This window comes from Eumetopias jubatus, unplaced genomic scaffold (genome assembly GCF_037043125.1).
Source record: "Eumetopias jubatus isolate StellerSeaLion01/CBP00866 unplaced genomic scaffold, mEumJub1_p1.0 scaffold_3, whole genome shotgun sequence".
Taxonomy (NCBI): domain Eukaryota; kingdom Metazoa; phylum Chordata; class Mammalia; order Carnivora; family Otariidae; genus Eumetopias; species Eumetopias jubatus.
Window position 1 is genome coordinate 15,097,675 of NW_028274809.1, and position 25,534 is coordinate 15,123,208.

General features: G+C 43.1%; 1 protein-coding gene across 1 annotated transcript in view; it reads left to right on the plus strand.

Moving 5' to 3' along the window:
- Positions 1–25,534, plus strand: part of WDFY1 (WD repeat and FYVE domain containing 1) — a 47,841-nt gene that overhangs the window by 3,194 nt on the left and 19,113 nt on the right. Inside the window, exons 2-4 of the mRNA XM_028105186.2 lie at positions 12,740–12,807; positions 18,753–18,826; positions 24,686–24,740. Coding sequence (XP_027960987.1) covers positions 12,740–12,807; positions 18,753–18,826; positions 24,686–24,740 — 197 coding nt within the window. The remainder of the gene's footprint in view (positions 1–12,739; positions 12,808–18,752; positions 18,827–24,685; positions 24,741–25,534) is intronic.

Genomic DNA, 25,534 nt, shown 5'->3' on the forward strand with positions numbered 1-25,534 from the left:
CAGTGGGCCTTTGAGGGTTTAGGAAAGGGAGGCATGAAGGATACTGAAGTCACGCCCCAAGGCCTCATAGTTAGTAAGTGATTGGATTAAGATTTGAACCCAGGTCTGATTCAGAGGCTCTAGTTCTTTCTGCCATGCATCCAGGTTTGCTACACATTTGGAGAAACCAAATGCAGGCAGTATCCGTCAACGATGGACTGTTCTGGCAGCAAGTGTAAAATGCTAGGATTCTGCCTTTTGCTATGATTTAGTTATCCTTCCTTCTTTTAGTTTTCAGGGTTTTGTTTTGTTTTGTTTTGTTTTTAAAAAAAACAAAGCTTGTACGTTTTCTATATAACTTCTGCTTTAATGCTCAGAACAGTAACTTTTAACATTTAAAGTAAGCTCCAGCTGAAGGTAATTCATTTAATGAAAGCTAAAAGCAGCAAGAACTGGCTTGAGAGCATTTTGAGAGGAAAGTGAAAGGTGAGAGGGTCACCTGAAGTTAGTGTCCATTTTTCTAAACTAGGCCAGTGGTTCTCCAGGAGGGGTGACTTTGGCCCCTAGTGCAATTTGGCAGTATCTGGCGACATTTTGGTTGTCACAACTATAGGAAGGTATTGCTGGCATCTAGTGGGTAGAGGCCAGAGATGCTGCTCAGCATCCTATAATGCACAGTACGCTAAGAACCTCACAAAAAGAATTACCAGCTCCAGATATCAGTAGCACCATGGTTGAGACACCCTGGTTTAGGCTACATGTACTTATTTATCTGGTCTCTCTAGACAATGGTTCTCAAACTTGAGCATGTATCAGATTCTGATTCAGTGAGGCTGGGGTGGGGCCTGAGAGTTTGCATTTCTTCCAAGTTCCCAGAGATGTTGATGCTGATGCTGTTGGTCCAGGAACCCCACTTTGAGAACCACTTTCTACAAGAGTAACTTGTCATGGTGCTTGCCTTTGTAGGCCCACTGGGAGCGAACACTTTGTCTTCTTTTCTGTCAGTTTCCGGGATATATTTGCCTGGAGTTATTTATATGTTCTCATCGATTTCCCATTAAAACCAAACCGTGTACGACAAATCTAAATACACACAATCCCCTCAAAGAATATTAAACCCATGTAGAATACCGAGCCTAATACCGTCGTACCTGGAGTCACTGGGAATGGTTTGGGCCGTGAGCTTAGGGGTCTGATCTGAAATCGTCGGAGTTCCTGTGCCACAAGGGGTTAACAGAAAATGGCAGCTACTCTCTTGTGTGCATTCATGTAGATTTTGTTAGAGTCATAATTACCCCAAACTCTTTTGTTACACTAGACCTGAATTTGTGTTTTTAACTTTAGTTTGCAGTTGCCTGAATTTGGGAACTGGCATTTTTCAGCATGCCAAAAATGCTACTTTTGTAAAGCTTAAAAAAAAAAAATTCTTGAATCAATAAAGTCAGACTGCCTTTCTGATCAGGAAACTGTAAAAATAAAAGTACTAACCTGAGTGGTAAGAACTACAGCAATCATTTTCCTGATAGTGGGAACAGAAAATGAGACTCAGCTTTCCAAACAGAACTGAACCGTGGTGAGACCGAGAGAAAACCATTCCCTGGACACGTTTGCCTTTTGAACTTTTTTTTTCCCCCTGTGGACTGCACCAAAAATTTAGTGAGAGTAAGCAGAAGGATGGAATTTTTAAAAGAAAAAACTTTATGAGAAGGCCTTAGAAATCAGGCTGCAGTCCTGCCGTCTTCATTTTTGGAAGACAGTTGGAGGATGAGTGTGCTTACGCTGTTGCGTCAGGGGCCTGGAGGCCACGGTTGATTACTGTGAGGAACTCAGTTGCCTGGCAAAAGTCAAACAAAGGCAAATCTCATGTGTTTGGAATATTGTAGGATGTTGCACTTAGACTGGTAAACAGTAATAGTTAGAGAAATCCAACGTTTAACATATTTGGGTAGCATCTGCTTTTCTTGCTGCTGTTATACCAGCTATTTACTCTGATATACTTGTTTCCTTTCAGACATTTCTAAGCATATTAAGATAGTTTGAGGGAAAAATTATATATACACACTAACTGTTCACGTGGAAGCAATTTTGAATCAACAACTTGATTTTTAAGTGTAATGCTTAGGAGAAAACCTGGCATAGCTGGAAGCTGTTGGCTTTTACTGAAACCCGGGGTATTAACTGCTGTGTTTTTGTTGTCACGCAGCGCCTAAAAGTAGACTCTTTGATTTGTGTTAGAAAATAAAACGAAGAAGTGAGAAGGCAAGAAGCTTTTATTTCTCTGTTGTTAGAGTGGCCCTTCATTGTGAGGATCACTTTCTTTTTATGGCATAGTCGAGAGCAGATTCTGGATCCAGAATGCCTGAGCTTGAATCCTAGCCATGTGACCTTGGGCAGGTTGCATATTCTTTCTGTGCCATAGTTTTCTCATCTGCAAAATGGGGACAGTACCTACCTCAGGGTTTTGTGAGACTTGGATTAATTAAGATTCAAAGTGCATTGAACAGTGCCCAACACAGGGAAAGCCCTGTGTATGTGTTGGCTATTATTATTTCCCATGGAATTATTTTAATCTCATCAGAAGCTAAAGATGTCTGCTTTGCGTATGTGTGTGTATGTAAATAAAAAAAATTTCTGTATGAAGTAGAACAATAACCATTTTGGGAGTCACTTACAAACCTAAGTTCTTGTAACTGTCTTTGAGTTGCGTCTTCTCATCATTTCCATATTGGTCACAAGTCATATCAGTCATGAGTTTTCCATTATAAAATCTTTGCCCTGCTGTGTTCAGGGGCCCCAAGACCACCCCTCAGTTCAGTGATTCATTCGGAGGACTGCCAACATACAATCGTATGCATGGCCCTGACTTACTACAGCGAAGGGACACAGACAGAATCGGTGACAGGAAAGGTAGGGGGTGAAGTCCGGAGGAAAGCAGCATGAGCTTCCGTGAGCCCTTGCCCTGTGGAGAGTCACTCAAGAAGTGCTCCATTCCTCCAGCATTGAGTTATGACCACATGTGTAAAATACTGTCTACCAGGGGGCTCATTAGAGACTCTGTACCCACCGCTTTTACTGGGGGCTGGTACTCTGCCTCGCGCTTGCCAAAAGTCCAGACTCCCAGAAGGAAAGCAGGTGGTACAGTGGTCTCTCAAGTGTTGGTTGAGGGACTCAATAGGCAGACCTGGTAGGAAGAAAGAAGCATGGAACAGAATTGGAAATGAGGCTACTCTTCCTTACTGCCTCAAACTCTGCTTTTTGGGGGTTAGTTTAACCTTGTGTTTTGAGACATGTAGGCTATGGATAGAGTTTGACCCTTTTTTTGGTAAGTTAGGAAAGTGTTGCATGGACCCTACGTTGACGGCATCCTGCCTGGATTGCTCCTGCTCCTAGAGGTTCTGATGGCTTTTAGCCGCCTTAGTAGCACGGAGGTCACAAAAAATCATTTTGATGCTAACAGTGAACAGGTAACAGCAGGAATGGTTCCTCAAGTAAGAAAAGAAAACATCTGCAGGTAGAAAACCATCCATCTGGCTTCTGGAGAGGCATTCCTCATTTAGGAGCTGTTGGACATGCCACATAAGTGGCCTTCCTCTTGGGATAAAAATCTGCCTGTGACAAAATCAGGAGTCCGAGAGTCATCATCATGGGCTGTTGAAGCTGTTCAGAATTCCTTCCCTGACTGTAGAAGGAGATGGAAATTTACATTTTTCTTAGCTGATCTAATTCTCCTCGGTAAAAAGAGGCTGGTTTCCCTGCCTTTCCATTTAGTCAATTCAATAAAAATCTAGTGTTTCCCCCCTTTGTTACCAAAGGAGAAAGGCTTCTTTCTGTAGCAGGAATGAAGAGGGCAGGGTTCATGAGACTTGGCTGAAAGGAAACTGCTATTTATTTGATAAGAGCAGATTGCACTGATGACCATGTCCTTTTCTTTCTCGCGTAGGCTAACATCCTAATGTTAGAGAAAGCACCGAGGCTCCCAGAATTACACCATGTCTGTAGCCCCTGGAAGTAGTTAGAGTCGGAAAAAATATCCTTTGCTGAAGGTAACAGAAATGTTTGGTGATTTATCCAGATATGAAATAGTATCAGCAGCCCTAAGGGTGACTAGAAAATCAGATTTCCTCAAATTTAACTATTGTAAGAGTTTAAAAGAATCAGGCCTTGGGCTTAATTTGTAACATATGCTATCCTCTGTATTTTGTCTTTAGTTGGTTGAGTAATCCTGGCATATCAGTTTATAATGTAAAAATGGTTGAATTGCTTTCATTTAGCTGTTTGGGGATAATTAGGGTGTTTTTTGAGAAATTTAAAAAGGGGCACCTGGGTGGCTCGGTCGGTTGGGCGTCCAACTCTTGATTTTAGCTCAGGTGTTGATCTCAGGGTCATGAGTTCAAGCCATGTATTGGGCCCCACGCTGGGCGCGGAGCCTACTTAAAAAAAAAAGATCTGGTTTTAGAAATGCTGATGTGTCAGGCAAGACAGAATTTGGCCTTGTGATTTTACCAAAGCACTGGTGTGCTTTTTGAATCTATTTATCAAAGTATGGGCATGATTTTCAAGGTAATCATACTGGAAAATAAAATGTATTGAATCCAGATGTGTGGTCTCATGGAGTTTTAGGTTTAAAAATGGTATTAATCTGTACTCCCACGAGATGCCTTTTGGTTTGAGAGCCAGTGCTTTTCTCAAGAAGAACCATGCTTGGAATCTATCTTCGTTCCTCCTCTTTCTAGCTTAAGCAGATGAGGCTTTATAGACTTAGTGATTTCCTACATTTTTAACTTGCTTTTAACCAGCTCTTTGAAGGAGTCAAAGGGACTAGAAGAAATGAAAGGAGATTCTCTACCTATTCTGATCATCAGGCATATCTTTGAGAAGATCATAGACTAGACTTGCTGGATAAAGACTTCATTCTTTACCAGACCTGTGGTTTTTAGTCTGCTTTTCATGTATCTACTGTAGTAAGGTAAAAGAACATGCAGAATTTTGATCCTTGGTGGGATGAAAAATATTGAATAATATTTAATTAAGAGTAATAACTTCATTTATGCTTTACAGTAACTACTTTAGTTTCTTGGCATTCAAATCGGCATCTGTGCAAAGTGAGGATCCTGTATTTCAGTTCAAAGTTAAAGTGGACTTATTTGTTTATTCAGTGCTTTTAAATCCTTGACACTCAGTAAATGCCATATGCTATTTTTTCTTTATTTTAAGGTCGGAATCCTAGTATTCTTTTTTTTTTTTTTAAGATTTTATTTATTTGACAGAGAGACACAGCGAGAGAGGGAACACAAGCAGGGCGAGTGGGAGAGGGAGAAGCAGGCTTCCCGCAGAGCAGGGAGCCCGATGTAGGGCTCGATCCCAGGACCCTGGGATCATGACCTGAGCTGAAAGCAGATGCCCAACAACTGAGCTACTTAGGCACCTCCTAAGTATTCTTAAAGGTATTCTAGGGGCGCCTGGGTGGCTCAGTGGGTTAAGCGTCTGCCTTCGGCTCAGGTCGTGATCCCGGGGTCCTGGGATCGAGTTCCTGTGTGGGACTCTCTCTCAGCGGGGAGTCTGCTTCTCCCTCTCCCTCTGACTGCCGCTCCCCCTGCTTGTGTGCGCTCTGTCAAGTAAATAAATAAAATCTTTAAAATAAAAAAGGTATTCTGTTTTTGGACCAGATAGCATTGTGTCATTTAGTTATTACTATGAAACAAACCACTTCAAAATTCAGTGGCTTAAAACAGCAAGTACAGTTGACTCTTGAACAACATGGCTTTGGACTATGCAGGCCCACTTATATGTGGATTTTTTACAGTATGGTACTATAAATATATTTTCTTTTCCTTATGATTTTCTTAATAACTTTTTCTCTTCCCTAGCTTATTTTATTGTAAAAATAAATACCCATCAGCTGATGAATGGGTAAATAAGATGTGCATATGTGTATGTATATATTATATATATTGGAATATTTTATAATATACACACATATACATACATATGTGTATATATATAACAATATTACTCGGCCATCAAAAAGAATGAAATCTTGCTATTTGCAATGACATGGATGGAGCTAGAGTGTATTATGCTAAGCAAAATAAGTCAGTCAGAGGAAGACAAATAGTGTATGATTTCACTCGTATGTGGAATTTAAGAAAAAAAAACAGATGAATATATGGGAAGGAAAAAAAGAAAGGGAAGCAAACTATAAGAGACTCATAACCAAGAAACTACAAGAGGTGGCGGGAGGCAGGTGGGTGGGGGAGGGGCTAGATGGTGATGGGGACTAAGGGGCGCACTTGTGATAAGCCCTGGGCATTGTGTGTAAGTGATGAATCACTGAATTCTACTCTGGAAACCAATATTGCACTGTATGTTAGCTAGAATTTAAATAAAAATTTAAAACAAAGTGTGTGTTAAGAGATTTTGTTAGAGTCACTGTTGCTATTTAGCACAGAAGTCAGGATTTCTTTGAACTAAATGAGAGCTTTGAAGTTAGACCTAGACTTTTCCACACTCTAGATTTGTTTGGAGGGAAAAAGTAATTTAATTCTTCATGTCTCCTTATTGTTTAGGGGTTACTGCTTTGGAGGATAAAATGTTGAATTTTCTGAAAAGCTTTTTTTTTTTTTAAATGGTTTTACTTATTATTTACCACATAAAGCTGCTTTGCTTTGAATTATTTACTTTTGTAATGTTTTGAAATGTGAATTTTCATCAGCCTCTGATAAAAGAGCGATAAAATTGGACAAAACAACTAGACAAACTCACGTTGGTTCGTTTGATTTTAGGACATTGACTCTCTTTACTTTTGCCTCCCTAAGTATAAAATGGAGGTCTTGGCTGTTGTCTTTGCCATGAGGATGTGGCATCACGTTCTCAACCGACTGTAGCCTTTCTTGAATCCTGGTGTGTTTCCTAGAATACAGGAAGTAGCTCTGTCTGCCCCTGTAGTTCACTGCTGTGGACTTATCCAGGAAGTCAAGCAGGGACACCTTTGTCAAGAGGCACGGTGTATTGCCTTGTGTCTTTGAGGCCTGGTGGCCCTGTGTCTTTCGGGGTCTTCTCTTTCCTGCCTTTCTGCACCTGATTCCTTTCCCTGCCCCCTACTCACTTCTCCTGGGAGGTGACATTCTCAAGGTTCTCTCCACCCATCGCCTCTAGCCCTTGAGTTCCATCTGTGGGTCCGTGTCTCCTTGTTAGCTCTGCATGTTCTTGGCCCTCTGCACTGACTTCCATGGATGCATCAGATCCCTGACCAGACTTGATGGGGGCACGACAAGCTCCAGACTTCAAGGCCTCACCTGTGGCAGGAGCTTCTGTTGAAGACCGTACCAACCTCAGAAGGAGGGCTCTCAGTGAGGGGTGACCAGAGCCTCTTAGGCTCTGCCTTTCTAAAGAGAAGTGGCTGCAGCCTACTTGGAATTGCCTCTGATTATAGAGCGTGCATGTGCACTGGGGCTTCGACCCAAGGCCTGTTTTACTCCTCAGCCTTGTTTGCTCTTGTTGGGAATGATTTACCAGACACATTCTTAGGGAGTGCACAATCTTCACCTTTATTTATTTATTTATTTGTTTGTTTGTTTGTTTCATTGAAAGAGAGAGAGCATGAGTGGGGTGAGGGGTAGAAGGAGAAGCAGACTCCCCACTGAGCAGGGATCCTGACGTGGGGCTTGATCCCGGGACCTGGAGGTCATGACCTGAGCCGAAGGCAGCCCCTTAACCGACTGAGCCACCCAGGTGCCCCCAGTCTTCACGTTTAGATAGCTGCCTTGAAGTTGAGCAGATACATCCTTGAGTGCCTCCGGGCACGTGAGGAATTGTTAAATTGTTGGCTTGTTCTTCTGCTTACTGAGTGGAGGTTGGAGACTCTGCAGTTCTCCGAGTCTCAGGGCTCCAGGACTGACCCCCCCCCCCCCCACCACCAGGAGCTGAAGGCCTTGTGGGCTTTACAGGTGTGTTCCTTCTCCTCCTACCTGTCCTGCCCAGCCTGGCTCAGCCCAATTACAGTAGTTAGATACATCAGTTTACAAAAAAATTAACATTTCATAAACATTTTCTCATGGATTCATGGTCTTTGCAACTATTTTTAATGACTGCGTAAGCATACTAATTCAATAGCTTTTCTGAACCCATGATTTGCAGAACTATTTGTAATGACTACGTAAGCTATTGAATTAATATGCCATTAACCCATTTCATTATTTAACATTTTCCCCCAATTTTTACTCCTTTGAATAATGCTCATAGGAACTTCTTTGTAATGTGTAGTTCTTTTTTTTCCTATTAAATAATTTCTTCAGAATCAGTTGCCAAGCATGGAATTCCTCACTTTGTTGTTGTCATTACTATTAGTAGCAGCAGCCGTATTAGGCAGGAAACGTTTTTCTCAATACACGAAACAAATTCTTGCCAAAGAGTTAGTTCTGATTTACAGTGCTGCCAAAAAATTATGAGAGCCCTAGAAATGTCATTTTATTATTGTTTTCAGTTGTTCATTTGCTGAGCCCTGCACAGCGATACATTTTAAACACATTACAGTCTGAAATACTCAAAAAAATACAGTCCAATTTCAGCTTCTCCTTTATCTGGAAAATAACTGGATCATCCACCTAGCCGAAGAATGATAGACGAAGTGATGGTAGTGGTGGGCATCCAGTGTGGTGAAGCATATATAACATTAACATCTTACATAGAAATACCTTTTCTCACCTACCCATGGAAAATAACTGCAGCTATATGTAAGCCCAAACTTCTCTAACTAGGAGGGCAAGAGGAGATTGGTATAGGTAATGGTAGCATGGAGAACTCTGAAAAGATTTTATGTAGGCTCTGAAAGAAATGACACATTTCCTTTCTAAGTACCTTTTGAAAAAATATCAGACTGTTGTTTTAAAATAACTTAAAAATAGAGCCTGGCAAAGGTGAACATGTTTCTAAGGTCTTGGTTTTAAGGAAAGACTTTTTTTTTTCAGATTGGCATGCTCTTGGAATCTCAAAGAAAACCCGTAAAAAAATGGCTAGCATAAGCAGCAAGCAGAGCATAAAATGAGTTTAGGTGAGTGGGTGTAGACTTGTCAAAATATTAAAGGAAAAGTTAAGCTGTTATATTTTAATTTAACTCAGAGAGAGTGGCTTAGACATTCAGTTAGGCAGAAAATATTGTGGTTTTTGTAAAAATAAAACAATCTGATCTTGACACTCAGTGATTATATGGTCTATTAATAACATGCTAGAGTTTTTAGTAGTTTTGTCCTGTAAATGTTACTAAACTGTATTATTGTGTTGCTTTCAACTTTAGATTTTACTTCCAATTTACCGAATAGAAAATTTTTTTGAGCTCTTGAATTTGTTGATTTTTTTTTAATAAGCAGTCCAATTTAAGCCTATTTTTACAACCATTTATTACCCAATCGAGACACATTCTAAACACAATACAAGGGGCGCCTGGGTGGCTCAGTCGTGAAACGTCTACCTTTGGCTCAGGTCATGATCCCAGGGTCCTGGGATGGAGCCCCGCATTGGGCTCAGCAGGAAGTCTGCTTCTCCCTCTCCCACTCCCCCTGCTTGTGTTACCTTTCTTGCTGTGTGTCTCTCTCTGTCAAATAAATAAATAAAATCTTAAAAAAAACAACACACACACAAGCAGGGAAGCCTGCTTCTCCCTCTCCCACTCCCCCTGCTTGTGTTACCTTTCTTACTGTGTGTCTCTCTCTGTCAAATAAATAAATAAAATCTTTTTTTTTTTTTTTTAAAGATTTTATTTACTTATTTGACAGAGAGACACAGCGAGAGCAGGAACACAAGCAGGGGGAGTGGGAGAGGGAGAAGCAGGCTTCCCGCTGAGCAGGGAGCCCGATGTGGGACTTGATCCCAGGACCCTGGGATCATGACCCGAGCCGAAGGCAGACGCTCAACGACTGAGCCACCCAGGCGCCCAAATAAATAAATAAAATCTTAAAAAAAAAAACACACACACAAGCAGGGAAGCCTGCTTCTCCCTCTCCCACTCCCCCTGCTTGTGTTCCCTCTCTCGTTGTCTCTCTCAAATAAATAAATAAAATCTTAAAAAAAAAAACAATACAAAACAAAGTCTTATATTAGTAGAAATTATACAACTTTGTTTAATACATAGGTTCTTGGTAGTCCTGGAGTGTTAGGTGTTAAACTTAACGTTGTTTTGATTTAATCTTGGAAATGGGAGATTTTAGCATTGTTGTGGAAGGAAGGGAAAGGGCATGGCTTGAAAGGAGAAGGGACAGAATTCCAGATAGAAGATGTGCATACAGAGAGGTAGAGCTGACTATCAAGGTCAAGTGCATGTTTTGGAACTTGGTTCTCAAGCGTGGATGGTCTTCTCTTAGTCTGGTTGTAATCGATTTTCACACGAAACATATGAGATCATCTAAGTCCTGCCAGTTTCAGCTGTTATGGCAGCTAGTGCGCAGTAGGTCCGCTGGGCGCAGACCAAATTGTAATACTGATGTTTGTCCTCCAAAGGAAGTAATACTGTGTTCCCAAATGCTGGTGTCTGGGTAGTTTCCATGTTGACCTGGGGCTATTTTAAATATCATTCTGAACTTCATGAAATAAAAATTAGGCTTTTCGAGGTTAGATGATTGGATGGCAGAGATAAGCTTTAGGGTTTCCCACTCAACAGCCAACTTCTGTTACTGAGTATTGCTCTTCTTCCACGAGGGAAGAGCATGTGCCACGGAGTCGTCCTTTGAGCTGCCTGGACATCCACGAGGATGTGGAATTACAAACTATAAAAATTAAAGGTCCCTTCCTGCATGATTTATTCTGATCTCCCTCTCTCATTTAATTTTGGATGTGAACTTAGACCTTTAGAACTTACTGTCACGATACAGGTACCTTGAATGAAAGTCTGCCTGTTTATCTTGCCTTGTGAACCTCATCACGTTGGAGCTTGTTTAATGGTGCTCAACTGAAGGAACTGTGTTTGGTAATCTTGGTGTCATCAGATGTCCTCTATTAGTACCTGCTTGATTGCCAACAACAAAAATAACTCAGGCTGACTTAAGCTATTGAGAGTGTTTCTGGTAAGGATGCTGTGGTGTCTGCCTCACAGAACCCCAGACTAGGGAAATAGCTCCGTCTTGGGCATGGGGGACTCTCACCTGGACCCTCTTCAGCTTGCTTCTGCTTCTTTTAATAGGTTGACTTCATTCTTTCCCTTTTTTCGATGTGCAACATTCTGCAGTCTAAATTGGGAAACATATGACAAGAAACGGCCATTTCAACTATTAGAGATACTGATCTATTTTTCTCTGTTTCTGATTTACCAAGGGAGGAGCTGATTGATCCAGCTAGGATCAGATGCCCATTTCTGGTCTAGCTGGTTGTGATCAGGGGTGGGATGTGGAGAAAGTTGGCAAAGGTTCCGTTGTGACCAATGAGCAGTGGGCTGGAAGATGGCATGTTGGTGTTGTACACATGGATTCTCCTACGCTGAGGCCTGTATCCAGTTCATATACAAAGTAGTAATTTGCCCACTGTGCTGCTAGGTCCTCTTATTTATCTGGATGAATGAAGGTCAACATCTAGTCTTTCTTTATTGCAATCTAATTATATACAGTAATCTGTATAGATCTGAATTATAGTTGGGCAAGTCCTGACAAATGCAGGTACTCATGAAACCAACTCCCCAGAGCCTTATCATTACCCCGAAAGTTCCAGCATATCCCTTTACATTCTGTCTTCCTCCCCCAGAAGCAACACCATTCTGATTTTTATCCTCATAGACTAGTCACACTTGTCTTGAATGTCAAACAAAATGGAGACACGTAGTGTCAACATTTAATCTTAGGTATTTTAGTTTAAGGTGCAGACATTTAATCGGTGCTATCCGTGTGCCAGGATCTGCCTTGCTGGTAGAAATCCTAGCGTGACTGTGACAGAGCTGACAGGAGGGGGCAGTGGGATGGTTGGGACACAGCGCAGGGGCAGAGTGATTCTCCCCTGTGCGGGGAAAAGCAGGGAGTGTCCCCGGCATTCGGAGGAGGAAGGGGCCTGGAGCTGTGAGGAGCTTCTGCGAGCAGAGGAGGAAGAGCCCCAGTGCTCCTTATTGTTCTCCGGACATGATAAGCCAGCATATGAAACTTTGGCTATTTTGGTCATTTGCCATTTTCCTGCCTGTGTGCAGGATTTCCTCATCTCCCCGTGTGGGTTTTGATGAAAGGAGACGCCCGGAGACCTGGCGTGGGATGATTTCCTCCTGGGGGCAGGAAGGCTGGGAATTATCGGGAACCGGCAGCGGTGTGGGCGCTGCTTTTTACGCACATCTCTCCCAGTTCTCCAGAAGCATTGTCTTTCCGTTGATGTCTTCTGCTTCCCTCATTCGGCTCAGATGGCAGGCGACCAAGTTTGCATAGTTTGTTTTTCACTAAGAAAAGCAGCAGTTTTCTTTGTATATCTTTATATAATAAGATTTTCCATATTTTTAAAATTATTTGAAATTCTGACTCATAGCTACCACATAACTTGCCATAAATGGTCATAGATTTGTAGCTAGATACGGGGTGTGCGCGCGCGTTTGCGCATGCACACGCGCACGGCCTATATGTAACGTACTGTGTGCTGTACTCGTGGGCACTGCTGTATTTCTCTAATTTGTCCAATTGATTAAGGTTATAAGGTCAGTTGGGAAATAGGATTGAAAAATAAAGTAAATAGTTACATTTCCCTGGAGCACAAATAAGATGAAATTGCTAAAGACTACTCTTTCATTCTTTTCTTTTCCCCACAGAACCATCCGAGTATGGCTGAAAAGAGACAGTGGGCAGTACTGGCCCAGCATTTACCACACCATGGCCTGTGAGTAGCTGAACTGTTCTACTTGAGGGGAGTGTGTCTAATGCCTTTGGTGATTCAAATTTCAAAATGCCTGATTAAACAGTGCTACTAGAGGGGTGCTTGGGTGCCTGTCAGTTAACTGTCTGACTCTTGATTTCGGCTCAGGTCATGATATCAGAGTCGTGTGATTGAGCCCCACATGGGGCTCCGTGCTCACCGGGGAGTCTGCTTGAGATTCTCTATCCCTCTCCCTCTGCCCTCCCCCCAATAAATAAACTAATAAAATATATTTTTTAAAAGTGTGCTACTATATTTCAAAATGGGTTTCTTAGTTGCCTAATACTCCAACAGGCTGTGCTAAACTGCAGGAAAACTTTTCTTTTGCAAAGGAAGTCAGGTCTGCTGGCTTAACTGAAGCTGACTTGAGCAAAACTGAAAAAAAAAGGAGAGGTGGGGGGGAGGGGCGTGCCTCACGGCCCCCAGGTTTTCCTTTGTTTTTATTTTGCCAACCTGTATTCATAATGACTGTGTACTTGGCAGTGGCCGAGGCTGACACTAAAAAAGAGCCCTGTACTCCCATGCCCTCATAACCAGCCTTCTGCCCAGCCTTTTCACAAACTTCCGGGTACTACTGAGAGATTGGGTCCAAAGTATAACCCATTCTACATAGAGAATTTTCTCAATAGTTAAATATGTTCACAAAATAAATCTAGAAGATAAAGCCTTTGCATTGAGATTTTAAAAGAGCCCTGGGAGGCAGTGACATAAATTACACCTAAGTTCCAGCCCTTTGTGCAGATGTCAGAGGCCTGCCATCCGTCCCTGCCCCTCCTTCTCCTCCTCCTTTCGTGAAAAGAAAGCCCTGGGCGGAGGCCTGCATGCCCCCCCGGGCCCACGCTGGGGTTGGGTCCTGCCACCCCAAATGGCCACATGGAAGGCACCATAGCTCTGCTCACTCTCTCATGTGATGTTGGTCCTTAATGAGGAATTTTCCTCAACTAAGGGTTTCAGTATTCAGAGGACCCCCGAGGAAGAGAAAAGAGGCTTTGGGGCCTGCCTGATGCTTTGTTCCTTCTGAAGACCATGGTCAGGTCCTCCGAGGAAGAACTCTTGCCAGTCGCTGCAGACACTGTTGACAGCGTTCCCAGCTTTCTCAAGAGTTACTCCAGAGGCAGTAGAGTGTGTTACAAACACAGAACAGCCAATTTCTCAGCATATTCCGAGTGATCAGTCTGGGTCATCCTTCTGAGTGCCTCCTTTCTCGGCTGGCGCTTTCTCCTTCGTACATCTGTTCCGGTGTGCGTGCACTGTTCGGATCCTGTGATCACATTCAGAAAAATTTAGAAGTCAATCAGGAGCTTGGTTGTTCCTGCCTTCCCCGGACAGCTTGTGCAGGCTGCTCACCTTCCCTGTCTTAGTAATTAAACAACGAACATGAAGACTTTGTGGAATACTGCTGTAAAGATAACTATTACAAAAGGAGCCATACAGTTCTACAGTATATACCCTCTGAGAAGCCTCCCTGAAAACCTACCCATAATATTTGCTGCCAAGCAGTAGCACCTCCTGCTGCCCACGTCCGTGCAGATAGGGTGCATAACCTTGCGTACTCACTCTCAATGACGACGACCTGGTGTCTTAGTCTGTGTCCTCAAAGAGCCCATTGGATAAATTTTCAAATCAAATTTTGATTGTTTTGGAGCAGGGCAGAGCATCTCTCGGATGGATGATTCCTTATTTCCGGTGGCCCAGGGATGGGCCTCCCAGCTGGAAGTAGCAGCAGCCTGAGGAAGTCCTGCTCGTGCTGCGGGGGTGTTTTGTCATCTTTGTGGACGGTCTTGTTCACGCTATTGCTCTTACTCCTCCTTCCCCTCCATTCCTCCACACCGCACGTTTCGGGCGTAACTTCACGTCCTTGCATCCTCAACCTTGGAGTTCCTGTTCCCTGGAATAGAGACTGAGATGGATTTTGTCCTATTTTTAGTTTACTTACTCCTCAGTTTGTACTTAGCCCAGAGAGTTAGTACAGCTGTGTACTTTCTCTCCTCAAATTTAGCAGAAGTGTGCACTTTTCCTTGGCTTTTAGGTCTTGAGCTCGTGGCTTTGGCTCTCAGTTGCCCTCCCTAGCAATTGCTAACTTGGGTTAAAGGTACCCCCTGGAAGCAGTTCCCAGAAGCCTGTGTCTGCAAGGACTGGCAACAACTGGAAAGAACAGGCATAGCATCGTTGTGGGTGGGCGACACCCATGTGTTTGCACCTAGACATACTCAACTTGTTGCTTCCAGATGCTTCTTTACTGTGCCTTACAGTTCTGTCTGGAACTACACCACTGAGGAGACTGTAAGAACACTGCCTGCAGAAACAGAATGAATGAAAGTATGAGAAATGACTGCTCTACAATGACTTTTAATTGAAAACCGAATTCAAAATATGAGAAGTGTCTTGTTCTAAAAACTATCTACAGATTATCCAGTTGAGGACATTTTAGTGACTGTCCACCAGTTTGAACTTTTCCTTGTGACCTAACAGGAATCAATAAGCCAGACCTTAGTGTATTGCTCTATGCAATCCAGTTGTTTCATAACTTTGCCTCACGTAACAAAAATAACTTTCAGAATCTGCTTTAGCTGAAGAAAAGTTTCTGTAATCTGCTCTGTGACTCATGCCTATTTTTTGGTAATACCACTTTATGAAATCACACAGCTGTACAAGGTAGATGATTTTTTCACCATTTGGTAAGTGAGAAAACTGATGGCAGAGGGGTTGAGTCAGTTGCTTGTGGTGGGAATTCAGTCCATGCCCATTGGATTCCAGAACTGTGCTGCCCACCAACGTTCTCTGCAAAGGGCCAGCCTGTAAATATCTAGACGTTGTGGGCCAGTCTCTGTGGCAGCCACTTAACTCTGTTGTCATAGCATGAAAGCAACCATAAACAATATATAAGTGAAGCAGCCTGGCTGTATTCCAAAAAAAACAGAAATACCTTTATTTACAAAACTCGAGTTTTAAGCATATGATTTTGGATTGCGATGATGCCTTTTTAAAAGGCCACTGATTTGAAAGATGATTTGTGTTTTACGTGTTTATAAAACTATGAATATCCAATTTTTTTTAATTAATACTGCTTATCTCATTAGAAGCTTCCCTTCTAGGAAGAAAAAAACCAGGACATCTTTAGATACAGAGCAAATAAATTAGGGAAGCTTTTTTTTTTCCTTTTTTAAATGTGAGAATTCTCCAGCCTCATAAAACTACTCAGCACATTGTAAATTTTACACGAGAGCATGTTACATATTTATGTATAGTTTGTTATAGGGTTGGACATAAAAAGAATTGAAAAGAAGCTGAAAACTAAGCATTAAGATTTTTGTACCAACCTAAAAGTAAGCAAAAATGGTGACAATGAATCAAAAATCACCAACGCATGTTTGCCGAAGATAATTTTATGATGGTTTTTGAAGAGTACTTTATATGAAGAAGATACATATACCTTTGTGGTTATAATTCTTAAACTCGATCATTCTTTTTTAGAGAGAAAGAGAGGCAGAGGGAGAGGGAGAGAATCTTAAGCAGGCTCCACCCCCAGCGCAGAGCCTGCCGCAGGGCTTGATCTCACGATCCAAGATCATGGCCTGAGCCGAAATCAAGAGTCGGATGCTCAACCGCCTGAGCCACCCAGATGCCCCTCGATCATTCTTTATAGTCTCCCACTTCAGTGTGGTGGGTGAGGGGTCCAGGCTTCAGTCACGTGTAATTGTTTTGTGTGCAAATGCTGCAGCACCTCCCCACCAGCAGGGTGGTTCTCTGAATGCACCAGAAGGAAACCTCTTTCCGTAAAATCTGATCATGCGGCTCGCTGTGTCTCCACCTTCAGGTGCAGCGCAGCGTTATAGTTTACTTTCGTCCTTCGGAGGAGAATATCAGCCCTTTGTAGAGAGAGAACTTTAAACTGTTTTTAAATGGTAACAGCATTTATAAGATTTTTTTCTTTTACTTTCTTATAAGAAGTGTTACCTTAAAGTAAACTCAAGTTTGTTTGTTTCACAGTATGTATTCCCTTGTTGTGATTCTCCCATAGTCAAACTTCTTTAGGTTGAAATGAAGCCACATATTTCTTTTTCCACATGTTCCATTTTCCAAATCACTTTAATTCTGATTTTTAGCAGAAGGAGATGATTTAGAGTTTCTCCTTTCTGAAACTCTGGCCCAAGCTTTCTGGAAGAAAGACAGGTAGAACCTGGAAGGGGATATGAACACAAGAGGAAGCGGGTACTATCCAGGCACATAATACTGCTGTGGACAAAGAAACACACATGTGTACACCTCACAACTCTGCTTACTACAAACTGCGGTTGTGTATGTCATGGGAAAGGGAACCTTTCCTCACCACTGGAAGAGAACATGTAATCCCACAGTGGCTTTCCTAGCTTGCTCACATGTACAGTCGAATGGCAATTCCGGTGCTGGGAACTCCTTTTCTACAGATTCCAGCCACTCTGTTACCTGTGAGGGGGACCGGGGGTGGGGGCAGGATGGCCTCCTGAGTTTGGGTAACAGATTACTCATTCTCAGCACTGGTCCCCATGCTCTGCAGCCTACAGGTAGGAGTTTCAACCAGATGAGACTTCATGCTGGCTTGTTTCCCTCAAAATCATAAATACAATGTAGAAGATTTTTTGAATTGGAATTTTAAACTAAAATAACAGAAAGAACGTCAGTAACATTTTCCATTTACGTCATTTTTTTAAATTTTATTTTATTATGTTAATCACCATACATTACATCATTAGTTTTTGATGTAGTGTTCCATGATTCATTGTTTGCGTATAACCCCCAGTGCTCCCTTCAATACGTGCCCTCTTTAATACCCATCACCAGGTTAACCCATCCCCCCACCCCCCTCCCCTCTAGAACCCTCAGGTTGTTTCTCAAGAGTCCATCGTCTCTCATGGTTCGTCTCCCCCTCCAATTCCCCCCCTTCATTTTTCCCTTCCTACTATCTTCTTTTTTTTTTAACATATGGTGTATTATTTGTTTCAGAGGTACAGGTCTGTGATTCAACAGTCTTACACAATTCACAGCTCTCACCATAGCACATACCCTCCCCAGTGTCTATCACCCAGCCACCCCCTCCCTCCCACCTCCCCACCACTCCAGCAACCCTGTTTGTTTCCTGAGATTAACAGTTCCTCATATCAGTGAGATCATATGATACATGTCTTTCTGTGATTGACTTTTTTCGCTTAGCATAATGCCCTCTAGTTCTATCCACATCGTTGCAAATGGCAAGATCTCATTTCTTTTGATGGCTGCATAATATTCTATTGTGTGTGTGTATATACCACATCTTCTTTATCCGTTCACCTGTTGATGGACATCTAGGCTCTTTCCATGGTTTGGCTATTGTGGACATTGCTGCTATAAACATTGGGGTGCACGTACCCCTTCGGATCCCTACATTTGTATCTTTGGGGTAAATACCCAGTAGTGCAATCGCTGGGTCATAGGGTAGCTCTATATTCAACTTTTTGAGGAACCTCCATACTGTTTTCCAGAGTGGCTGCACCAGTTTGCATTCCCACCAACCGTGTAGGAGGGTTCCCCTTTCTCCACATCCCCGCCAACATCTTTCATTTCCTGACTTGTTAATTACATCATTATTTTCTAAAAAACATTCTTGCCCTCCTTTTTTTTTTTTTAAAGATTTATTTGAGAGAGCGAGAATGAGAGAGAGAGAGTACATGAGACGGGGGAGGGTTAGAGGGAGAAGCAGGCTGCCCGCTGAGCAGGGAGCCCGATACGGGACTCGATCCAGGGACTCCAGGATCATGACCTGAGCCGAAGGCAGTCGCCCACCAACTGAGCCACCCAGGCGCCCTTAAACATAAATTGTATAATAATGTATTTTGAACGATGACTTAGAATGCTTAGGTTTGCTTGTAATATGGTCTTTGTCTTTCTGGCAGCTCCTTGCTCTGCTATGGCTTACCATCATGATAGCAGACGGATATTTGTGGGCCAGGATAATGGAGCCGTAATGGTAGGTAGTTTTCAGAGTGTATTCGTTATATTGACCACCCTGTGTTCATGCCTGTTGGACAGTTTAAATAAAGAACAGTGATTGCCTGATTGGCATAAAAAATGTTTAATTCAGTATAGGCATTAGGCCTAAAAATAGATTAATTTTAATTTGTGCTTATTTTTAAACCAGTCATGGAGCTCAGAATGCTTTCATGATTGATGGTTTGGTGTTCAGCCTTCATACAGTGAGTATATGCCTCGTCCTTGAACCATGAGGGGGTAGCTGGGGCAGAGAGGGCACGGTGGAGAGCCTGTGGGTGCTCGCGTGGGCACTTGTGTATGTGTGTGTATATGTGTAAGTGTAAGTAACAATGGAGGGGGAAGGAGAACAAGGTCAGTGACTAGTCATTCAGCCAACAACTCCTGTAACTCTTTAAGACAGTGCTTCTCAAACTAACTCTAGTGAAGGACCAGGTATTTAAAAGTTCAGTTTATTATAGATTGGTAGGTATTTTTGTGGGTCTAATTGTGTGGGTGTGTGTATATGTATGTTTTCTTAACGGAGATGTAATTCACATAAAATTCACCATTTTAAGATAATGCAATTCACCTCGTTTGTAGTATATTCACAGGTTATACAAAGATTAACATTCTCTAATTCCAGAACATGAATCATCACCCCTTCTCCCCCAAGAAACCCATACCCATTAGCAATCAGCCCTCACTCCCCCTTCTCCCAACTCCTGGCAATCACTAATCTACTTTCAGAGCCCAGAGATTTGCCTATTTTAGACATTTTATGTGAACAGAATCACATAATGTGTGTTGCCTTTTATGTCTGGCTTCTTTCATTTAGCATGACGTTTCCAAATTCATCTATGTTGTAGCTTGAATTAGCACCTCGTTCCTTTCTGTGCTGGAGTGGTATACTGTGATATGGACAGAGTAGCCCTTCACGACCCTTTGTGTTTCTGTAAGGTTGGGAGTCCAGTCCCCCATCATTCTTGAAGTTAGCGGTTTGAGTCCTCGCGCCGTTTGTCGCTCGAGCATTTCAGTTGCATCCATCTTTTCAAAGAACCAGTTTTGGTTTCGTTGGTTTTTTTCTTTTGTTTTTCCTATTTTGTGTTTATTTATTTCAACTCTAATTTCATTATTTTCTTCCTTCTGTTTGCTTTGGGTTTAGCTTGCTGGATTGATATTTTTGATACTACATTGTTGGTTGAGAAAGTCCACAGATTTCATCCTTGGGTGTCATAACAATATGAAACTGCTGTAAAGTTTTCTGAACACTCACTGCCTGTTTCTCCACTTCTTATCGGGACCAGCCATCTGCAGACCACACTGAGTAGCACTGCTTTACAGAATGGAAACAGTAAGAATGAGACTTCGCTAGTGGGGGTCCAGTAAGTGTAAAATGACGTAGTAAGTACAGCCGTACAGAGGGCAGAAATTGCTATGAGTGTGCACACCATCCTCCAGGCAGAGCATCTGGAGAGGGTTAGCGCAGGCTTACTGATGTGCCAAGTCCTAGAGGATGGCAAGGAGCTCACCGCGCGGGGCGGGTGGAGAAGGACCTCCAGACACCGAGGGCGCGGGGGGGCTGTGTGCAGGGAACGGCAGTGAAGCGCATCACACACCTACAGCTGAAGAGGCAGCGGAGTGGGTCATGGAATGCCTTGCGTTTGAATCTGTCTTCAGCTCTAGGTGTTGAGCAGAGTGCTAATGGAGAAGAAAGTAGATGCAGTCCTGCTGGGCTGGTGGGGTTGGGGGTGCTTACGGTCTAGCGGGAAGTTCAGATAATACACAAGTAAATAAGCATCAAATTGCAAGTTGTGGTAAGCGCTGTGGAGACCTGAACGGGTGCAGTGAGCAAGACCGTCCAGAGGGGTTTGCGGCCCCACTGAACAGGATTATCGGGAAGGCTGCTCTGTGACATTTCAGCTAAGACCTAGAGGGTGGGAAGGAGTCAGCCAAGCAGAGCCAGAGTAAGTTTTCCAGAAGTGAATGTCCACGTGAAGACTGGACGTGGGAACATCTCTGTGTGTTTGAGGCTTCGATGGAGGTTATCGTGCTGGATGGTGCTGAACGCGGGGGAGGGGCTGAGGCCGGGTCCTGCCAGGCCTGGGAGGTCTGGGTAGTGTCGTAAGGTTAGTTGTACAGAGCCGTACAGAGGGCAGAAATTGGGAAGCTCTTGCAGGGTTTTCAACGGGCAAGTGACATGACAGAATTTACACCTTTAAAAGATCCCTCTGGCCAGTGCTCGGTGGAGAATGGATCATTAGCGGGGAGGGAGCAGCGGGAGCGGAAGCTGGATGGTCAGGCTGTTGTGACCACCTGGATGAAAGGGTGGTGACAGAGAGAGTGGACAAAAGCAGATTGATTGATGAGGTGCATTGGGGAAAGGTTGGGCGTGCGGAGGGGAGGAAGAAGAGGAAGTTGGGTGACGGCCAGGTTTCTGGCTCGAGTAACTGGGTGCTCAGTGGTATCATTTACTGAGAGGAGAAAGACTTGGGGATATGTGGGGAAGGGGCATTTGGAAGGAAAGGGGACAACAAGGGACCAACCAATTAACTGTACACTTGAGAGACCAAGGGGCTGACCAGTGGCCGTGGGAAGTCAGCACTGGATCCACAAGTCCACGGCCCAGTGTGAGCCTGGGAAGGGGGGGTCATTAGCACGTAGGGCGTTTGTTAAGCTGTGAGAATGGCTGTGTTCACCTGAGCAGAGAATGAGAGGAGACAGGGCCTGGGCTTGTGTCCTGAATAACAGCATTTCGGAGTGGGGTTGGTGGGGAAGCCCACCAGGGAGAAGGGGAAATCGTGATCCTTCTGTATGTGTTAAGGAGCTGACTGTATCCTGTAAGCAAGTTACCCCGACTTACATAGTCCTACGCATCATTTAGGGAACTAAATGGGATACATGTTCTCTGGTTCCACACCAGACCCACAGCTTCAGAATCCCTCGGTGGGGGGTCTGGGAGTCAGAACTTTAGCAAGTCTTCCAGGTGAATGTTGGCTCACAACGTTGGGAGCTTCCCAGGTGAAATCTGAAACCAGCCCCCAAACTCGGAGGGCAGGGAGAGACCAGAGAAAGGGGCAGTCCACTCCAGATTGCTGAGTGGGAGGTTTAGTGAGCAAGGGAGCTTATGTATGAGGTTGGTCTTGAGTGGCTGCAAGATGAGTAAATCTCTGCCCCCACCCACCAGAGTCTTAAAAGTTTATATAGAGGCCTTAACTGGGTTCAGTCACGTATATCATCCAGAGGGCCCCACCACCACATCACTGTCAAGGCCATGTGCCTGGGACAGCCTCTGGAACAGGGAAGGCAAGTGGAACACACATACCAAAGACGGGGAAGGGCTGAGGAGCCTCTGACGGCTGACTGCCAGGGCCCAGCTCATGGGTCAACAAGAGAGGTCAGGGACCTCTCTCAACAGTGAACCTTAGGGTCAAGTGCATTAGGGGGGAGCCATTGAAGAGCGTTAAGCGGGGGAGGATAGAATGGTTGGGTTTCTGTTTTTGTGAGCTTAGTGTGCCAGTATGTGGAGTTTGGGGGGACAAGGCTGAAACTGAGGCGTCCCAGTTCAGAGTCTGTTTCAGGACTCCAGCGTGACACTGTGAAACGCTGGGGTAGTGTTGGAGAAGAGGTGTTGGCTTTGAGAGCTTTCTGGGTAGCAGACTGGATGTCTGGTTGGTTGTGGGTGTTTTGTAGAGAACGGTGTGAAGATGGCTTCCAGGTTTTTAGCCAGGATGGTTGGTGGTGAGCGGTCAGCTATGCTCTAAGACAGAGAAGATGTGATGTAGAGGGAAAGGTGACGAGGTCAACATTGACAGTTGGGTACATGGGCCTGAACCTCAGGGTTTGGTCTGGAATAGGGGTTGGGAGTTCTCTGAATATAGGAGTCCATGGAAACCGCAGCAGTGGTTGGCCTCAACTAGGGAGAGCAGATGAGGAGCAGAGAGCCAAGGTCACGCTCCCTGGGAATATCAGTATTTAAGGGAAAGTCAGAGACTGGGAGCCATGGGGGAGACGGAGGCAGAATGGGAGGAGAGCCAGCTAGGACGCTGTGGCCACAGAAGTCGGAGAGGCAGTGAGTTTCACGTGGGGGTGAGTCACAGTGTCAGGTGCAGCGTCAGGGGCAGCAGGGAGAGGATGATGTCAGGCCTGGAAAACGCCCTTGGGAGCGGCAGTTAGCAGCTGGTGCTAAGCGAGGGAAGCCCTTTTCCTGCCGTGATGGTGGCGTGTGTGTGGTGGGTCGTCAGTGTGGGCTGATCTTTAGAGAAGGAGCTGAGGAAAGTCATAGAACTGCTAAAAGAGTTGTGTTGTTTTCTGGTTGTTTTGTTTCTGAAATTAAAGGCTAAGAAGCCTTGCGTGTGTTTAAGGGCCAGGAAGGAAAAAGCCAGTGGAAAGGACAGGCCCTCTGCCCAAGCATTTCACTCAGCAGTAGGCGGATGGTGACGGATGCAGGGTTGGCCTCGCCCAGCTCTTTGCCAACAGCCTGGGACTGCTGTAAATACCCTGGTGGTAGTAGATGCAAGTGTTCTTGTCTTTCTCCTTCTGGAAATTTTATAGGAATATCACAGTAATGTGCATGCACATGTATAACCAGAAGCCAAGAAGCAGTTTGTCCAGTGGTTGCACATTTTATTTCTCTAGGGACCCTACTTGTGGCTCCCGAGTCAAGGGTAGACTCTGTGATTATAGGACAACATATAAAAATTCATAGCTCTTCAGTGCAAAGGGGCAATGTAAATCCAGTGTATCGTTCGTCAGCAATTGATCTTTGATTTTCCACCCAAAACAGATCAGTATATATACAATGATGTATATACTAATACATTTATACTGTCCCCAGTACGTATGTGTGTGTATACAGTCAATATATATTAATACATATATATATACACACACATATATACTGATACATTTTTGTACTGTGCGATACCAAGATGGAGAGCAAGGAATCAGTATTCCTGTGTGTGTGTGTGTGTGTGTGTGTGTGTGTTTAACAATTCATAATGTCCATGTTAGAGCCTTAAGAACTTCTCAGTGAGCATTGATCAATAGAATTCTTAGTGCTTTTTCTTTAGAGTTTTGTCTTCTTGGTTTTATGCTGAAGCTGATTTTTTCATTAAAAAGCATATACTCTTATTTTTTCCTACTTATAAAGTATTACATAGTCTGTAATTTTGTAAATACAAGAATATTAAAAGAAGCAAACCACTCACAATCTATAAATTTCCCTTTTTTGTGTGTGTTCTATATGACATATTTATGATTTCCCCCTTACATTGCTGAGATTCCCCATGCCTTGTTTTCACTGTAGCTGAGAACCCTGTTTGTAACAGGGTCTTTGCAGTTTTGCTTTATGTGTATCATCTTGAGGAATACTCAGTGTAGCCAAGAGAGCAAAATTAACAAGATGCCTCCTTTGCAGTAGAAGGAAAGGGACTACAAAGCTTGGGCTTGTGGAGGAAGAACTGAGCAAAAATGCTGTGCTGGTCTGCAGCAACTTTATTCAGTCTGGTCCCCAAAAGAAATCGTGGCCTGAGGACAAGTCTGATGAAAGAAGCCATTCCATATTATTCTTTTTTTTTTAATTTCGTCCATTTTTTAAATTATTATGTTAATTGCCATACATTACATCATTAGTTTTTGATGTAGTGTTCCATGATTCATTGTTTGCATGTAACACCCAGGTCTCCCCTGAGAGACTATGGACTCTGAAAAACAAACTGAGGGTCCCTATTATTCTTTTATAGCTAATCTCGAGGTCCTCATCTGGTGATAACTAGTCTTGGATTTTACTTTGTTTTGAAAGTTAAGTTCCTGTTTTTAAAACCGTAACTGTTTTTTTATTGCATGTGTTTACTTTTAGGAATTTCATGTTTCTGAAGATTTTAATAAAATGAACTTTATCAAGACCTACCCAGGTAATTATAATACACACATGTACTTGCATGTAGACATGCATGTAGATAGACATACACAAAATGAGAACACTGTCTTGTGATCAAAATTAGGTCTTCACATTAACTTTGTGGATGTGTTTCCCCCAGTTATATAGGATGCTGCCAACTCTTCAGTTATTTACCATCCTTTTCCTGCTTATCAGTGTTTAAATTTTTGTATACTATTCCATTGGGTGCATCATCAGATGTAATTTAACCATTTTATTTTTGAGCATATGTGCTGCTTCCGTTTTTTGGTAACACACACTAACATATATGACAATGTATATATATCTGTGAGTGTATATTTCATATATACATACATACGTGTGTACATGTCCTTGACTCTGATTCTAATCCTGTAACCCTGGTTGGTTCTGTGTAAGACAAATTCCTAAAAATGGAGTAACTGGGGCAAACATTAAAAAGTTTTTTAATGCTCTAGATTTATTTTACAAACTTCTTCCCAGCATTAGTGTAAATTTTTACAGTCCCATGAGTGATGGTCGAGAGTATCTGCTCATCCAGTCTGTCCAACATTGTTCTTACAAATGTTTTTTGCCTGTTTGATAGTCAAAATAGTCAATTTATAAATTATTTAAGCTTTATTTAATGTCAGTCATTTGTTGTTTGATGAATGTCTGTTCATGATTTTACCCATATACCTACAGAGTTGTAGTATTTTCTAATTAATTTATAAGAAAGAGTCCCTTGATTCTTCCAAAGCAACCTATACAGCTGAGAGCAAGGTCAGAAGTTTCTCTGTCTAGCCTCTG